The following is a 14,721-nucleotide window of genomic DNA, read 5'->3' as shown; positions in this document are numbered from 1 at the left end:
TGTATCTCTTTGCAACAGAATTTAATTATAATGACTATATTGTTGTTTTCAATTTCTTTTTGTGACTTACCTTTAAATTTTGATGTGAATACACACACACACACATTAGTAATGCAACCAAATCTAAATAGTACACGTTAAATTTTCACATAATTTTGTATATTCATTTTCAGGATTTTTTTTGTTTGTTTGTGACATATATGTTCAATTAAAGGTTCCCTGTCAAAAGCTTCCTTGAAAAGTGCAATTTCATGTTATGCATCACTTTGGCTTTATTATTAGTTTCAAGTTTTAGTGATTTGCTTTTAAATTCCAGCATGAATATATATGCACATTAGTAATGCGACTAAATCAGAAAAGCATACATTAAATTTGCACATTATTTCATATACCCATCTTTGGCCTTTTTTGTTTTGTTTGACAAATATGTTCAATTAAGTGTTGGTTTCCTTGTACGAATCTTGCAAAAAAAAAATCTCCGAAAGTGGTCTTGAAAGATTAATTTCATGTTATCCATCACCTTGCAATAGAATTTATATGTAATTACCATATTATTATTCTCAATTTTTGTGACTTGTTTTAAATTCTAGTGTGAATTTATATACACATTAGTAATGCAACCACGTCAGAAAGCGCACATTAAATTTGCACATAATTTTGCATACCCATATTTTGTGTTTTTTTTTAACAAAAATTTTCAGTCAATCCTACTATTATTTTCAAATTTTTTTTACTTTTAAATTCCAATGTGAATGTATATACACATTAGTAATGTGACCATATTATTATTTTCAATTTTTTTTTTTTTTACTTACTTTTAAATTCCAGCGTGAATGTATATACATATTAGTAAGCAACCACTTCAAAAAGGTGCACATTAAATTGACATAATTTTATATATATCCATCTTTGGGGTTATCTCTTTTTTATTTTGGACAAATATTCAATTAAGGATTGGTTTTCCCTGTTCGAATTTTGCAAAAAATAAAAAATAAAAATAAATTCTCAAAGTTTTCTTGATAAGTGAAATTTCATGTTATGCATCACCTTGCAATAGATTTTAATTATAATGATCATATTATTATTCTCAATTTTTTGTGACTTGCTTTTAAATTCCAGCGTGAATGTATATACACAGTAGTAATGCTACCATATTATTATTTTCAATTTTTGTGACTTTTTAAACTTCAACATGAATGTATATAAACATTAGTAATGCGACCAAATCAGAAAAGTCTACATTAAATTTGCACATGACTTTATACACCCATGTTTGGGGATTTTTTCTTTTTTTTTGTGATAAATATGTTTTTTTAAGGGTTGCCTTTTCAGTAAAGGAATTTTGTGGAAAAAATTTCCCAAAGTGTTTTTGAGAAGAGTAATTTCATGTTATGAATCACCTTGCAATTAAATTAAATTTAATTATAATGACCATATTTGAACTTACTTTTAAATTCCAGCATGAATATATACATGTTCGTAATGCAACCAAATCAGAAAAGTAAACATGAATTTTGTGCATAATTTTATGTACCCATCTTTGGTTTATTTAGTTTTTGTGTGTGACAAATTTGTTCTATTAAGGATTGGTTTCCCAATGTGAATTTTGCCAAAAAGCTTCAAGTAATTTCATGTTATGCATCACCTTGTAATAGAATTTAATTATAATGATCTTATTATTATTTTCTATTTTTTGATTTCCAAGTCTTGCATAACAATAATGCAAACAAATTAATCAAGTGCACATCAAATTGGTTGCATAATTTTATTACAATTTTGTGGTGAATATGTTCAATTAAAGGTTGGTATCGGAAGGCGTTAATGGAAGAGCAATTTCACGCTATGCATCACCTTGCCATAGAATTTAATTATAATAACCATACCATTTTCAACATTTTATGATTTACTAATGTTTTCCAAAGTGTGATTGTATATACAGAATAGTTTTGCAACCAAATAAAAAACGTACACATTAAATTAGGTGATAATTCATTTATAATCCCTCATAAAGACCACACTCAAATAAAACTAACCCTGTAAAAATGGAACCCTTCACAAGATGTAACAATTTAGAAAGGCCCAAATGGAATTCACCTAGATCATTCAAACGCCAGATATTAGAGATTCACAACACTAAGCCAATGTCCAGAATGAAGCCCACAACAAAGAACTGAATTAAAGATACAATTTTAATGGCAACATCTGCAACATCTACAACATCTACTGATAAGTCACTTGTATCACAAAAATTTGCTCTCTACAACAGAGCCAATGGAGCACATCCATTCCTTTTTTTTTTTCCGGGTTCTGGTAAGCTGGAAACCGAAGTATGTCAAAACACCAAAGACAAAATGTCTTATGAAAACAAAAACAATAATTCAAAGAAGAAAAAAAAAAATGCTGGCAGGTCAGGATATCACCCTCCCTTCCCTTCCAGCATTTCAATTGTACATATAGATGCTTTGAAAGATACATCAATAAAAAATTTAACTATTCACACTGATCTGGTGAACTATCCGCGCTACTGATTTTGGTACTGGTTACCTTCTCTGCAATTTGATTTAATATAAAACATAATCATCATAATGAACAAGTAACATGCTTTCAAGAGAAATGCAAAATAAAAGGTGCAAATACACTGAGCAAGGAATCATCTTTAATCTAGGTAGAATCAGGATTTTTCTCTGCCCTAGGCTACAATTGGGCCATTTATGGTCAGAGAAGTGAATATGGTTCATTTTCAGAATAGATGGTAAATCAAGTCTGTAGAATCTCAACCACTGATATTTCACACTCCTCAGTTAACAGACTAGTGTTGTGAAAAATCATGATTCTATATTACTGACGCTGCTTTTGTTCTATTTGACCTTCCTTGGATTCAAAAACATAGACTGACAATCAATTGAAACAAGATCGGCAACCTAACTGGTCCAAACATTGCTTGGGTGAAATATTCAGGCATAAAAATAATGCAAAAAATTAACATGCTTTTCTATTCCATCGCAACCAGTCATACAGATTGGTAACACTCTAAATTGTAAAACCTGAGACCAAGTTTATTTTGAACCTGAACTAGATACAAGAATGACCTATCGATGACACTACACAAAGAAGCAACATAGCTTAAAGAGCCTTTCAGAGAATGCATGAGATATTATTGACCAAAGTCTTTAAGGGCATCAGTGTCACCTTAAAAAGCGGGGTTATCACTGCTGAAATTGGCTGTAGTCTTATCGGATCCCTAATCTCTTGGTGTAAGCACTGCCAGATGAACAAACAGTTGAGTCAGATAGATACAAAGAATGTCTTATAGAAAATAGCATATGTTCAGAGGTTACATAATTGGACTACTACATACAAACACAACTTGAGCGAAAAAGATGAAATGCAAGGACAAATATCACAAAGCTTATATATTGCACTAGTTAAACAAAGTATGATGCCAACTCACTGTTCAATGGAACTTCAAATGGCACTTCTGCTAAAAAAAATAGGGATATTCAACATGGAATAAGTGGCATTTTTAAGACAAATAAATAATAACTTTTGATTCACTAGACAAAAGGATCCTACATACTTGCTAGAAAAGTGTGACATAATATTTAAGACAGACTAGAATTCCAACACCAAAGCATAGTATTTAGATCTTCAAAGAGATAAATTTTTGGTTGAATAAATAATAACTTTTGATTCACGAGACAAAAAGGATCCTACATACTTCCTAGAAAAGTGTGACATAATAATCAAGATAGAACAAGACAGCCAATGAACATTATGATGGTTGAACATTAAAGGTTAATGGTAGCTTAGCAACTACAATTTTGTCTAACAATCAGTTCCAAAATAAGCCAATCCCTTAGTAAGACAACTTTCCAGGCTCTAAATTCTAGAGTTAAGGTATACCCCTTGGTTCTATACTGGATATATTATTAGCATAAACATCAGACAGAAAATGGACACAAAAAATGAATTAATCACAAGAGACAAAATTTGGTTTTTACACTTGTCCAACCAATTGATTTTATGCTGACGGGTTTCCTTCATTATTCGTACCCCACTGTTCGCCACCTTCATTCCCATTAACAAGGACGGAGCCATCTGTAGTATCCTCTGCATCAATTTCGACAGTTTCTTGATGTTCCTCTTCTCCATTCTCTTCAGTTACCTGTAAATATATTGAATGATAAAAAATCATAAACTGCAACACAAGAATCCTATAGTAAAAAAAAAAGATAATTTTATATTTAAAGTTGCCCAGGCTAAATAATATAGGGCAGGCATTGTTTGAACAAGAATAAGGGATTAGAGCTTTGCAGGACTAAAAGCTTTAGTTGAGAAACCCAATTTTCCCCATTTTGTAGAAAGAGAACATGAAGGTTGCTTAAATCGTAAAAGCTAAATTCCAGTTCTAGAAAATCATTTCAGGCTTAACTACTCTCAGCAGTCAATTTATCATGTTGGTTCACAAATCATAAAGCTGAATTCCAGTTCACCACAATGATTCATATCCTATTGAAAAAAGCATGATGACTCTTGCTAGGAAAGATGGTTGTTAACCAGATTGCAAAATTATCCCTATCCAGATCATAACCATTTCTTCACTACTCTGGCTCTCAATCTTGTATTACAAACATGATAGATTACTATCTTCAACAAACACTGTCCTAATTGCTGTTCTTGAGTGATTATCATGGCTTGAATATGGCTAATACACGAAAATATTTTAAACTCATACAAGAAATCCTATTCAAGAAATCACTTGAGTTATCAAAGCAAATAACTGATGATGGCAAAACTTTTGAGACAGTTAAGACAACTCCACATTCAGATTTCAGGAAATAAATTGAAAAAAATTGCCACAAGGGAGAAATTTATGGTGCAATTGCATAAATCTAATTGGAAGTGGATAGTTTCTCAGAATTGGAAAATGACTCATATAGAAAGAAGATGCCATTATGAAAATTGAATGCGACATCTTCCACTCAGCCCCTAGTGCCCAGGCTCACTTCTCTATAGCTACCAATAAAGTTACTGTTTCTGGTAAAAAAGATCTCCAGAAAAACCTTCTCTTTCCCCAAACCATAATTAAAAATAAACACCTTACAACAAAACTAAGATAAAATTTGCAAGCTCATCAAGGTTTCTCATTAATAAGTCACAAGCACCTAAGCAACCATTACACAAGCAGAATGTACCTCATGCGCAGTGTCTCCATTTTCAAGAGGTACGTCATATTCATCAATTTGCATGCTTTTGAAAGATTCAACAAGGTTCATGTTTGATGTCCCAGCATAGTTCACGTATTGGTCAGCAGGTGGGTAACTGCCCCTGCTTGAAGAGGCAACCAATCAAACCATTACTGGAAATATACTCACAGATTCAGGAAAAGAAACCTTAAGTCAAACAGAACAGTTCTGTTAGCTTACAACATTTCCCTCACATAATCTTCTCCACACTCTACAATTTCAATCTGTTTGTCTTATAACAATGCAGAAAGATACTAAACCACGTGAAGGATATAATGCCAAACAAGAAGCCAACAACTTGCAGTTTATGTAAGTATCTTTGTAATGGAGATAACATAAGATTGCAATGGCATGAGAAACCGTAAAAACTGACTTAATTCCTTCATTTATGTCAAAATAGTAAATGCAAATAGATTTCAATCAGGACAGCATAAAAAGAAAAAAAAGTAAAATAATGGGTAATGGGCCAATGGCTAAATTCCAGGTACCTTTTAAGGGCAAGATTAGACTCAACATCAAGAGTAATTTGCCAGTCCTCAAATAAATTTGGATATTCCTCGGGATCAGCCAAAGATTCAGCAGCTTTTGGGTTAACCTTGTACAAAAACAACAACAACCAAAAATCAGGAAATTCAAAAAATAAAAAAATAAAAAATAAAGGCAGTTAAATGAAAGAAGAGAAACCACAGAGTGAAAGGAAAAATCTTTCAAAAATAAATGACCAGCCAACTTCAATTCCTCTAAATTTCCAAATGTCTTGGCAACAGATGCTATAAAAGTCAAGCTAACAAGTACAAACCTTGTTGAGATCATTTTTCCACACAGATACAATCTCAGTTACTTTGCTTGGAAGATAAGATCGTGCCATTAGTGCAGCTTCTGGTATCCGATTACTGCAACGCATATAATCATAATGACAACAATACCACAAACTTATGCATTATATGTAGGTGAACAGATAACCGCCTGACATTTTGCATCCAGAAATCAGTATATGAAAATTTCACCTTTCCAACAAGAGTTGAAGGCAGTCTTCCAATTTGCCAAGCATAAACAGACAGAGGAAGGCAACATTGTTCTTTCCTTGCTCTTTAGCCAGAGATGCAAGTCTTGTAATTCCTTCAGCATCTCCAAGAGAAGAGTAAAGCAGCAACAGACCACTCAAATCCATGGCATTTGATAAACATTCCTCAGCCATTTCTAACTGCATAGAAGAAACCAACATAAATAAACTAGAAACATGTCACTTATGAAAGTATCATCTAGGTATCCAAGTCAAGCTCCCAATCTAGAATCAGAAAACTTCTTCAGTTAAAACCTTTCCAACCCCATTGTTATAAGCTTGAGTCAAGTCATTTGATTACCATGATCTCTCCCATGATTTATTTAAAAGTTTAGAAAAGCAATGAACACTAAAATACCTTTCCAATGGACATCGCTAGCTCACCCAACTGCTTCCACTTAGATTCACTTTGAACTTCAACAGCAATAGCCTAAAGTGAGAAAGATCGTTATTCAGGTGTAGATAAAAAATTTAAATTATTTATTCAAACCAAAAAATAGCCCTCTCATAAAACTCAATAATCACCAGCTATTTAGTTATTCAATCACTAGGCATACCTTAGCAATTTCAAGTTTCCCAAGCTGCACAGCTAGATCAAATCGGTAATTAGGATCTGTAGCTACTTCAAGAGCATCCTCTAGCATTCCTCGGGATTCCAAAAAGTGAGCCACACTGGAAGAAATTTTCCAGAGAAAAATAACCCAAAAAAGATTAGACAGCAATGCACTTCTCAATCAAAAAAGTAGGCTACAATTCTGCAAGAAATAGCCAAGAGCATGAAAGTGGTCAATAAGGGAAAATCTACTGAAGAATAGAAACCACAGATGTACAATTTCCTTTTTTTTTATGTGCAGGATTTTATGATTAGTGCACTATTATTACATGTGCAGAGAGGCTGAAATGAATTAACTGTAAAATATAAATTCCTTAAATAATGCTAAAGAAAAGGAGATAATACATTACTAGTTATGGTAGACCTTTGTGATAGTTTCTCTTGGTAGCAAAATTAATTAAAAAAGAAGAAAAGATGTATATACCTATTGTGATGCTCCTTGGGGATTGAAGGTAAAACTTCATTTGCACGGTCCAAATCACCACGCATTACAAGAGTTTTATACTCAATCAAACTAAGAAGCAATGTGTAACCCATTACACTGCAAGGGAAAAATATCGTCAGCCATTAAGTTCAGCAGTCAAGGTGTAAATACCTTCATATAAAAGCTTTCTAACTCACTTACTTGAACTCTTTGTCAATGAGATAAACACGACTTTGACTAGCAAGGTATCCGAGCAAGTACATGGGCCGGTCCAAATGGAACATGGTGGTGACCTACGACCAACAAAAAAAAAATTTCAAATGGCCATATCAGAGGAAATAATTAGATAAAACTTCAACATACCTCCCCACCAACACAATAATTCAGTCGCCACGAAGAATTATTGTAGATAAAACAGTCACCAACCCAAAGGCCTGTCCTGACCCTCTCATTGACTTCATGGAGAAGTTCAAATGAATCCTCTACACCTTGTTCATCCACTGGCTTTCCACTTTCCAGGTAAGAAGAAACAACATCTCTCTGTGGAAAAGAAAAGGCAAACATTTTATTATACCAGTCAAAAGATCTCACATTGTGAGCATGTGGTGCAAGAGAGACATTAATGTGCCACAAGCACAAGTATATTCCTATAAAGGACTAGCAGATATGCGGTAAATGACTTACAACAGTGAGAATACATATGTAAGGTCAGTTGAGAAACTTACATTGTACTTAAGGATGTAAAATGATGTATCACTAGCTATTGCCACTAGATCACCACTATCTGCCCAATAAAGATTCTGAACAACCAACCATAAATAGATTAGTGTTTGATGCTGGGAACAACTAGTTGCATGATGGAGGCAAGACTCACCTTGACATTAACATCAACCCGACGTATTAACCTGCATTCAGCCCAGTCATAAAAGCAAATGAAATCATTGGAGCACATTGCTAATAATGCTCCCCCAAAAATGCGCTCTGCAGAGAATGTTGGTCGAATGCTTTTCTTTTCCTGATGCACACCACATACAACAAACTAAGTTACAAAATCCAAGATGGAAATGTTATAGCTCATCTGTGAATATAGAACAAACATTCTGGGATAACATAAAAGGATGTAATATTTTTTCATAATGTAGAAATGGTGTCTGCAAATTTGGAGTGAAAGGACTGAAGCACCAAGACCGCAAACTCAACATCATGTAGAAGCCACATACCACAGAAAGCCCATTATCATGTCGGAATACAGATTATGCTGGAACAAGCATGGCAAGGGGCAAATACTATGTTCTGGGCCTTTCAGTTTGTTCACAGAATACTAAAAGTGATTTTGGAAACATCTTAAAGAGAGTCTAGATAACAAAGTTTATATAGTTTCCTAATATAGTGCTCACATGTTCAATTTCTGTTCATATTAAAGAATCTGTATGTTGAATTCTCTAAAAATTAATCAAAACCACTTCCACCTAAGAAAACCAGAAGTTCTTTATCATTCAACAGACTTGAACAAAACTCAAAATTTAGGACAAGCATTCAGGCTGCTCAATAACCCTAATTTAAAATTATGCTACTGGAAAGACCAACCAAGGCAACTAGTAATGAAAGTTTAACCACCAATCCCCACCTTAATCTCTGAAAGGAAAATTAGAAATGATGTGCCGTCATCAATAGAAATCCAAATGCATGGCACATTCACCAGATTTTTCTTCATATGTCTTATGAAGATATAAGAATAATAAACATTAATCATAAAATTTCAGTGACATCCAATGATTCCTGAACAGTATGTTAAATGAATATGCCAATTGTAAGTCATACCTGGAATGTTTTACTGAAAATTTTAATTCTTGATGTACTTTCTCTAACAGCATATTCTCCTTCAGAGGACCAAACAAACTCCAAGGCAGAGCCAAAAGACCTATTTCTCCATGCCAAAGCAGTGTATATGATGTATTCTCCATCTCCACAAACAACAACAAATCTTCCATTGGGATTATGCTTCAAGCTCTGAATGAAAACACAGTGAATAAAATCAGCCCATTTTATTCTAGAAAGCAAAATGATTCCAGTGCTTGAAACCTAAAAAAACAAACAAAAATACCCTAACTCCTAAATTCATTAACTAATTTTGTCTGCACATACTAACATTCAATTCTTAATTATATAGATATATATAAATATATATATATATATACCACAAGCATATGAATATTCATCAGAGGAAGTAAACAGTCAGAGAACATAAAATGAAATACTGAAACAACAAGCATAACTGCAACTCATCACCACAATTTCCTTACTTGTGGATAAAGATCACAGCTCCCCAACTCCTTCACAGCCAAGGGTAATCTTTCTCCATCGGTTACCTAACAGATAGGACAGAATTTTCCTGAATATTGTGAATTTTCATGCAGAATGATTTTACAGCATGATGGCTGACAAACCTCATAGTCCGCTCCAACTGTTTTAATGTTCACAGTTTGAATTTCATTATGTTTTGCCCATATAATTTTCCCGCTGCTGTCCATACTAGCAACAGGTACTTCACGCCCAAGTTTTATCATTATGGTCCCTTCATCATACCCAATCGCAACCCTGTTCAGTACAACCAATTAATCAAACTCCAAAATCTGATAATCTCATATAGGCTCCAAAACTCAAGGGAGCAAATACAAAGTTATGTACTTGAACAACCAGATGAATACATGATTGCCTTGATGAGATCAACCCATATATTGGTAACATGCTGCTAGAAGATCAAAGACATGCATCTAGACAGTACAGAAACATAAATAATTGCGCCACTCTTTTATCATTCAGCAAAAAGACTGACACCAGCAGCTCAACACTAAAAATGAAAAATCCAATATATTACTTATGGTTGAGCTAGCATATACAGTTCAGAGCATAGTTACCTAAAATGCGGTACGATTCGAATCACGAAACTGGTATGCATACAGAAAATGCTACTTTGACCGTATTTGATAGAGTGAGGGTAGGCTTAGTTGGTACGATTAGTTCGGTTGTAAATTACATCTGAATTGGTTATATAGAATATATACAAAATTGTGAAACTTTAATGCTAATTCAGCAGAAGAACTGAAGAAGATATTGTTAGATAAATAAATAGATCCAAATTAATGTAACTTCAGTTAAAGTAATATAATGATTTGTATTATTTCCCATGTGATAATAAGTTTAGTAGTTGATTGGATACTCTTTCATCTATGATGCATTAAGTTTAAAAACCTGCCTGATAGTTTTTTAAAGTAGTTATGGATTGTAATTTTATGTAATAAATTATATTAGATAGTAATTTTAAAAATATACACTAGATTTAAAAATAGATAGTAATTTTATCTATAACTACTTTAAAAATCTAATAGATTGTAATTTATCTGTTACATAGAATCTATGGTTAAATTTTGACACGTTCCATTTATTGACTTAGATTGCATGCCCAATCGATCCGAAACGAAAACATACTCCCATTGGGTATGAGCTATCTAGATCGAAGATCAGCAGGGGTTAGCGAATATAGTAACTATGGCTCAGAGTATAATGTGGAGTACAATAATAGCTGAATAGTTGAGAAATGACCATCAGAACAAATGGAAAATTAGCCATTAATAACCACAAAAGGTGCAAAGTTCAATGAATAAATCATAACATCAGCTTCCATAGAGCATGGGGGCAGTGAACAGCTTTTATACATTCTAAATACAATTAAAACAGCATGAAACATTACCTTCTTGATCCTTTCATGTACCCCAACGCCCAAACTCGTTCAAGACCATAATTGAGAGTATTTTCAAGCCTGGATAGAAGATTCAAGTCAAGTACAAAATTTGAATTTAGAATATTAAATTACATATTCAGTTATTAAAAAGGTTAAATAAAAACCAAAATGTAAGAATTTAATGTTACCTTCAAATTCTTTATTTTTATGAAGTTTCACACTGAAAATTTGTTTAGTATATTTGATAAATAAACTTATGGTCATCTCCAGAAATACATTCATTACCCATACAAAACTATTTTATAAGCAGCATGATGATTTGAAGAGCAAATGCCATTCATAATGGGTTCTTATAAGAGGAAAACCAAGTGAAATCATTTAGAAGATTAAAGGAAGTCAAGAAGGCACATAAACACCTATAGGTTGTTGCATGCCATATGCGAACAGTTCCATCCTCAGAACCTGTTATTATTATGGGAAGCTCAGGATGGAAACAGACAGCTGAAACATTGTGTGTATGGCCTTCAAGTGTTTGAACGCAGCTCTTAGTTTGATAATCCCACACCTGGTTGGACAAAAATTTTATACAATAAGCTAGTGATATGCTATATAGAATAGCTCATAAATGAAGATTATGCGCAACAACCTTAGCAGTATGATCATCAGATCCAGTAATTAAGTATGGCCTATCACCACCAGTGAAATAATCTACACAATTCACTCCCTTCAGATGGGCATCCAATGTAAAATTTGGGTCTGGAGAACCAAGATTCCAGATCTGGCAATTTTAATATGGCAAAAAATCAGATAAACAACTTTCTAACAAATGATTAAGAGCAAAGTAAAATCAAACACGATTGATGAGGAGAAACTAAACAGGGGACCTTTATTGTGCGATCAAGGGAGGCACTTGCAAAAGTATTCGTGTCCTTTGGATTAAAAGTAACTTGCATCACATAGTGAGAATGCCCCTCAAAAATCTGAGTACACATCCATCCTTTGTCCCAATCCCAAAGTTTTATCAACATGTCATCAGATGATGACAGTACATATGGAAGGGTGGGATGCACAGCCACACATCTAATGTAATCTGTGTGCGCTTCAAAAACTTTGACCTTATCCATTGTGTTATAATTGTACACGCGTATGAACATATCATCTGCTCCAGCCACAACCCACTGCTTGCGTGCAATAAATTTTGCTGATCTCACTGAGGAACCAACATGTGCACATCAAGATGAATGTTTGACATTGAAGATGAAGTTAGCAAGAGGTGAGAAACATACCAGGTAGTTCAGTGACCTCAAATGACTTAGCCATAGTCTGAAATAAGAAAGCAAATTTTATATGAATTTAATTAGATAAGCACAATAACAAAGAAAAAAATATGCAACCAACAAAGTAAATACTTCCTACCCATAATGGCATATTTATTATGACCACATCAAGCAATCTTGAATCAACATATTATGAACCCAAATACACTATTCTAATTGTAAATATTAAGTAGCATGACAAATACCAGGAATGCCTAATGAGTGCATGGACTACAAGAACTAAACAGTAATAAAAACAAATTACAGAAATTATTGCCATAGATAGGCATACAAATTTTCACAAAGAAAATATACATAATATGGTCTTTCCACAATGATATGATACAAGAAATCAAATAGATAAATCAACACCATAAAATACATAACTAGCTGTTATCACACAGAGTGAACCAGCCAGTTCAACAAAATAGACAGAATGAGGAGCACAATAGTAGAATAGGAAAACCCATTCAAAATAGTACTCACCTGAGTTTGGTAGTTCCAGATGCAGACACTTCCTGAGTAAAGACTAGCAAGAATCCTGCCATGAGAACACTAATGCATAATTACAGAATCCAGAAACCAAACACATGCATGAAACTTTGACACTACATACAGTTAGATTAAGCACACTCATTATCAAATTGATGCATTTTTTCCTTCCAGGGTACATATAATAATCATGGAAATGAACTCTTACATCCCAAATGAAACAACAAATTTATCTAAGCCAAGAAATTGCTCAATTACCATGGCTCAGTTGGATGCAGATCCAATGACTTAACCCTTTCAGACCTCTGGGCGAGTTTCCTCTGATTAACACAAACAAAATCAAAATTTTAACTCAAACTACGAAACAAATTCACAAATGAAGGAATGCACAAGATACAATCATCATCTACAAAAGAACCATTCATCCATACCTTAATTTCCAGTCTGAGAGGCTGCGCCAATTGCCAAGAACCCAAACAAGAAAAGCAAAACAAACAAAAGGAAAATCAATTCAGCATCAGCTACGATTAAAATACCAGATCTCTAATTAACTCCAAAAATCCTAACATGACACCATCTACAAATGAATAAAAAACAGAAAACCTAAAAATGCAAGGAATCACGAGTGATCCGCTAGCATGATAACAATCCTCAATCAACCAACTCAAATCCAACAATCTCAACACCAGATCTAGCTTCCATCCACCATCCAAAGAAAGAAAAACCAGAAAAAGTACCATTTTCACTCGCTGATGGTCGGCCGAATCACAATAAGATCAAACCCCTAGAGATCTAGGGCTAGAGGGCAACAAAAAGGAGAAGAGGAACCCTGAATCCGCTGAATCCTCTTCGAGATCGCGACGATGGTGAAGACGAGGAGGAGCGAGAGGGTCTGGGCTCGCGATCGTATATGAGAGAAGGTTATGTTCGAAGGTTAAGCACTAGAAGTGGATGGCTGTGATTCTAAGGAGCCATGTGATTTAATAAATTAACGAAAGTGCCATTCAAACCCTCTTTTTCCCATTTGCTCCCTCAAAATTATGAAATTGTGTTTTAGTTCCTCATTTTGGAGCCCGCATGTGGTCTGACTTTCTCCATTTCTGGTGTCCATTTATGCTGAAGTGAGGGAAGTGACACTTCCTCTACTTCCGACTGAAGTGGATTTTGAACTAAGCTCACTTCAGTATTTTTTTTACTGAAGTGGGGGAAGTGAGTCAATCTATAAAAACTAATTTCTTTTTACTTCTAAAATCTTTTTTGAACTCATAGAATTTCATCCAACATCTAAATCTTTCAATTCTATTATCACTTTTGGACAAATGAACACAGAAGTCCTGGAAGTGATATCACTTCCCCCATTTTAAAGAAGTGACACTTCCCTCACTTTCTGACTTTCCCACATTTACAATGAAATGAACATCATAAATGTAACTGAGCTTGGTGAAGTTTTTTAAATAAATAAAATGAAGAATTTCATGTCAGTTTCAAATAAAAATTTAAATATATATATATATTAATAAATAAATAAATTCTTGTTTGTTATTTTACTTTGTTGCATGATTCTGTGGATTTTAAGGTACAAATTTAATGGATTATAATTCTTTAAAAAAATTTAAATCAATGTAAAAAATGCCATTAATTTCCATAGAAAGTATCAAGGCATCTGTCTATGATTTCATTGAACGTCATATGATTTTTGCTGCAGTTCAAAGATCACAAACCAAAAGAATTGCAGATAAAGAACTAAAGATTTAAAAAGTTTATTACACTAACATGCTTAATCTTTTATGGAGAACAAGATTTTGGTCTTAATCATTTAAAGCAT

At 33.6% G+C, this 14,721-nt stretch overlaps 1 protein-coding gene across 5 annotated transcripts; it reads right to left on the bottom strand.

The window, feature by feature from the left end:
* Nucleotides 1–2,151: 2,151 nt before the first annotated feature.
* LOC120254518 (coatomer subunit beta'-1) lies at nucleotides 2,152–13,827 on the bottom strand. Of its 5 annotated transcripts, none has more exons than XM_039262616.1 (26): nucleotides 13,634–13,827; nucleotides 13,328–13,348; nucleotides 13,155–13,216; nucleotides 12,891–12,945; nucleotides 12,375–12,411; nucleotides 11,973–12,298; nucleotides 11,735–11,866; nucleotides 11,505–11,653; nucleotides 11,098–11,166; nucleotides 9,794–9,944; nucleotides 9,650–9,715; nucleotides 9,168–9,356; nucleotides 8,221–8,361; nucleotides 8,072–8,146; nucleotides 7,710–7,886; nucleotides 7,548–7,639; nucleotides 7,347–7,463; nucleotides 6,867–6,981; nucleotides 6,668–6,739; nucleotides 6,254–6,450; nucleotides 6,046–6,139; nucleotides 5,735–5,841; nucleotides 5,196–5,331; nucleotides 4,054–4,165; nucleotides 3,190–3,261; nucleotides 2,152–2,556 (listed from the first exon to the last, which is right to left on the bottom strand). In XM_039262616.1, exons 1-25 carry the CDS (start codon nucleotides 13,634–13,636, stop codon nucleotides 3,242–3,244), a joined length of 2,715 nt encoding a protein of 904 aa, XP_039118550.1. In that variant the 5' UTR covers nucleotides 13,637–13,827; the 3' UTR covers nucleotides 2,152–2,556; nucleotides 3,190–3,241. The 5 variants fall into 5 exon arrangements, with proteins under 5 accessions (XP_039118550.1, XP_039118549.1, XP_039118547.1 ...); XM_039262615.1 differs by having other exon boundaries at nucleotides 2,152–2,549; XM_039262613.1 differs by having other exon boundaries at nucleotides 4,002–4,165; nucleotides 13,634–13,826.
* Nucleotides 13,828–14,721: the final 894 nt, after the last annotated feature.

The sequence above is a fragment of the Dioscorea cayenensis genome, unplaced genomic scaffold (genome assembly GCF_009730915.1).
Source record: "Dioscorea cayenensis subsp. rotundata cultivar TDr96_F1 unplaced genomic scaffold, TDr96_F1_v2_PseudoChromosome.rev07_lg8_w22 25.fasta BLBR01000479.1, whole genome shotgun sequence".
Lineage (NCBI taxonomy): Eukaryota > Viridiplantae > Streptophyta > Magnoliopsida > Dioscoreales > Dioscoreaceae > Dioscorea > Dioscorea cayenensis.
Note: the sequence above shows the minus strand (reverse complement) of the source record. Positions and strands in the feature narration are given on the sequence as shown.

Bases quoted from the DNA above. Each gene is read 5' to 3' on its own strand.
- LOC120254518 (XM_039262613.1), bottom strand. The intron at 7,640-7,709 runs GTATGTTGAAGT...TGTTGGTCGTAG, and splicing joins ATTATTGTGTTGGTGGGGAG to GTCACCACCATGTTCCATTT. The intron at 5,332-5,734 runs GTACCTGGAATT...TGCCTCTTCAAG, and splicing joins TCTAATCTTGCCCTTAAAAG to CAGGGGCAGTTACCCACCTG.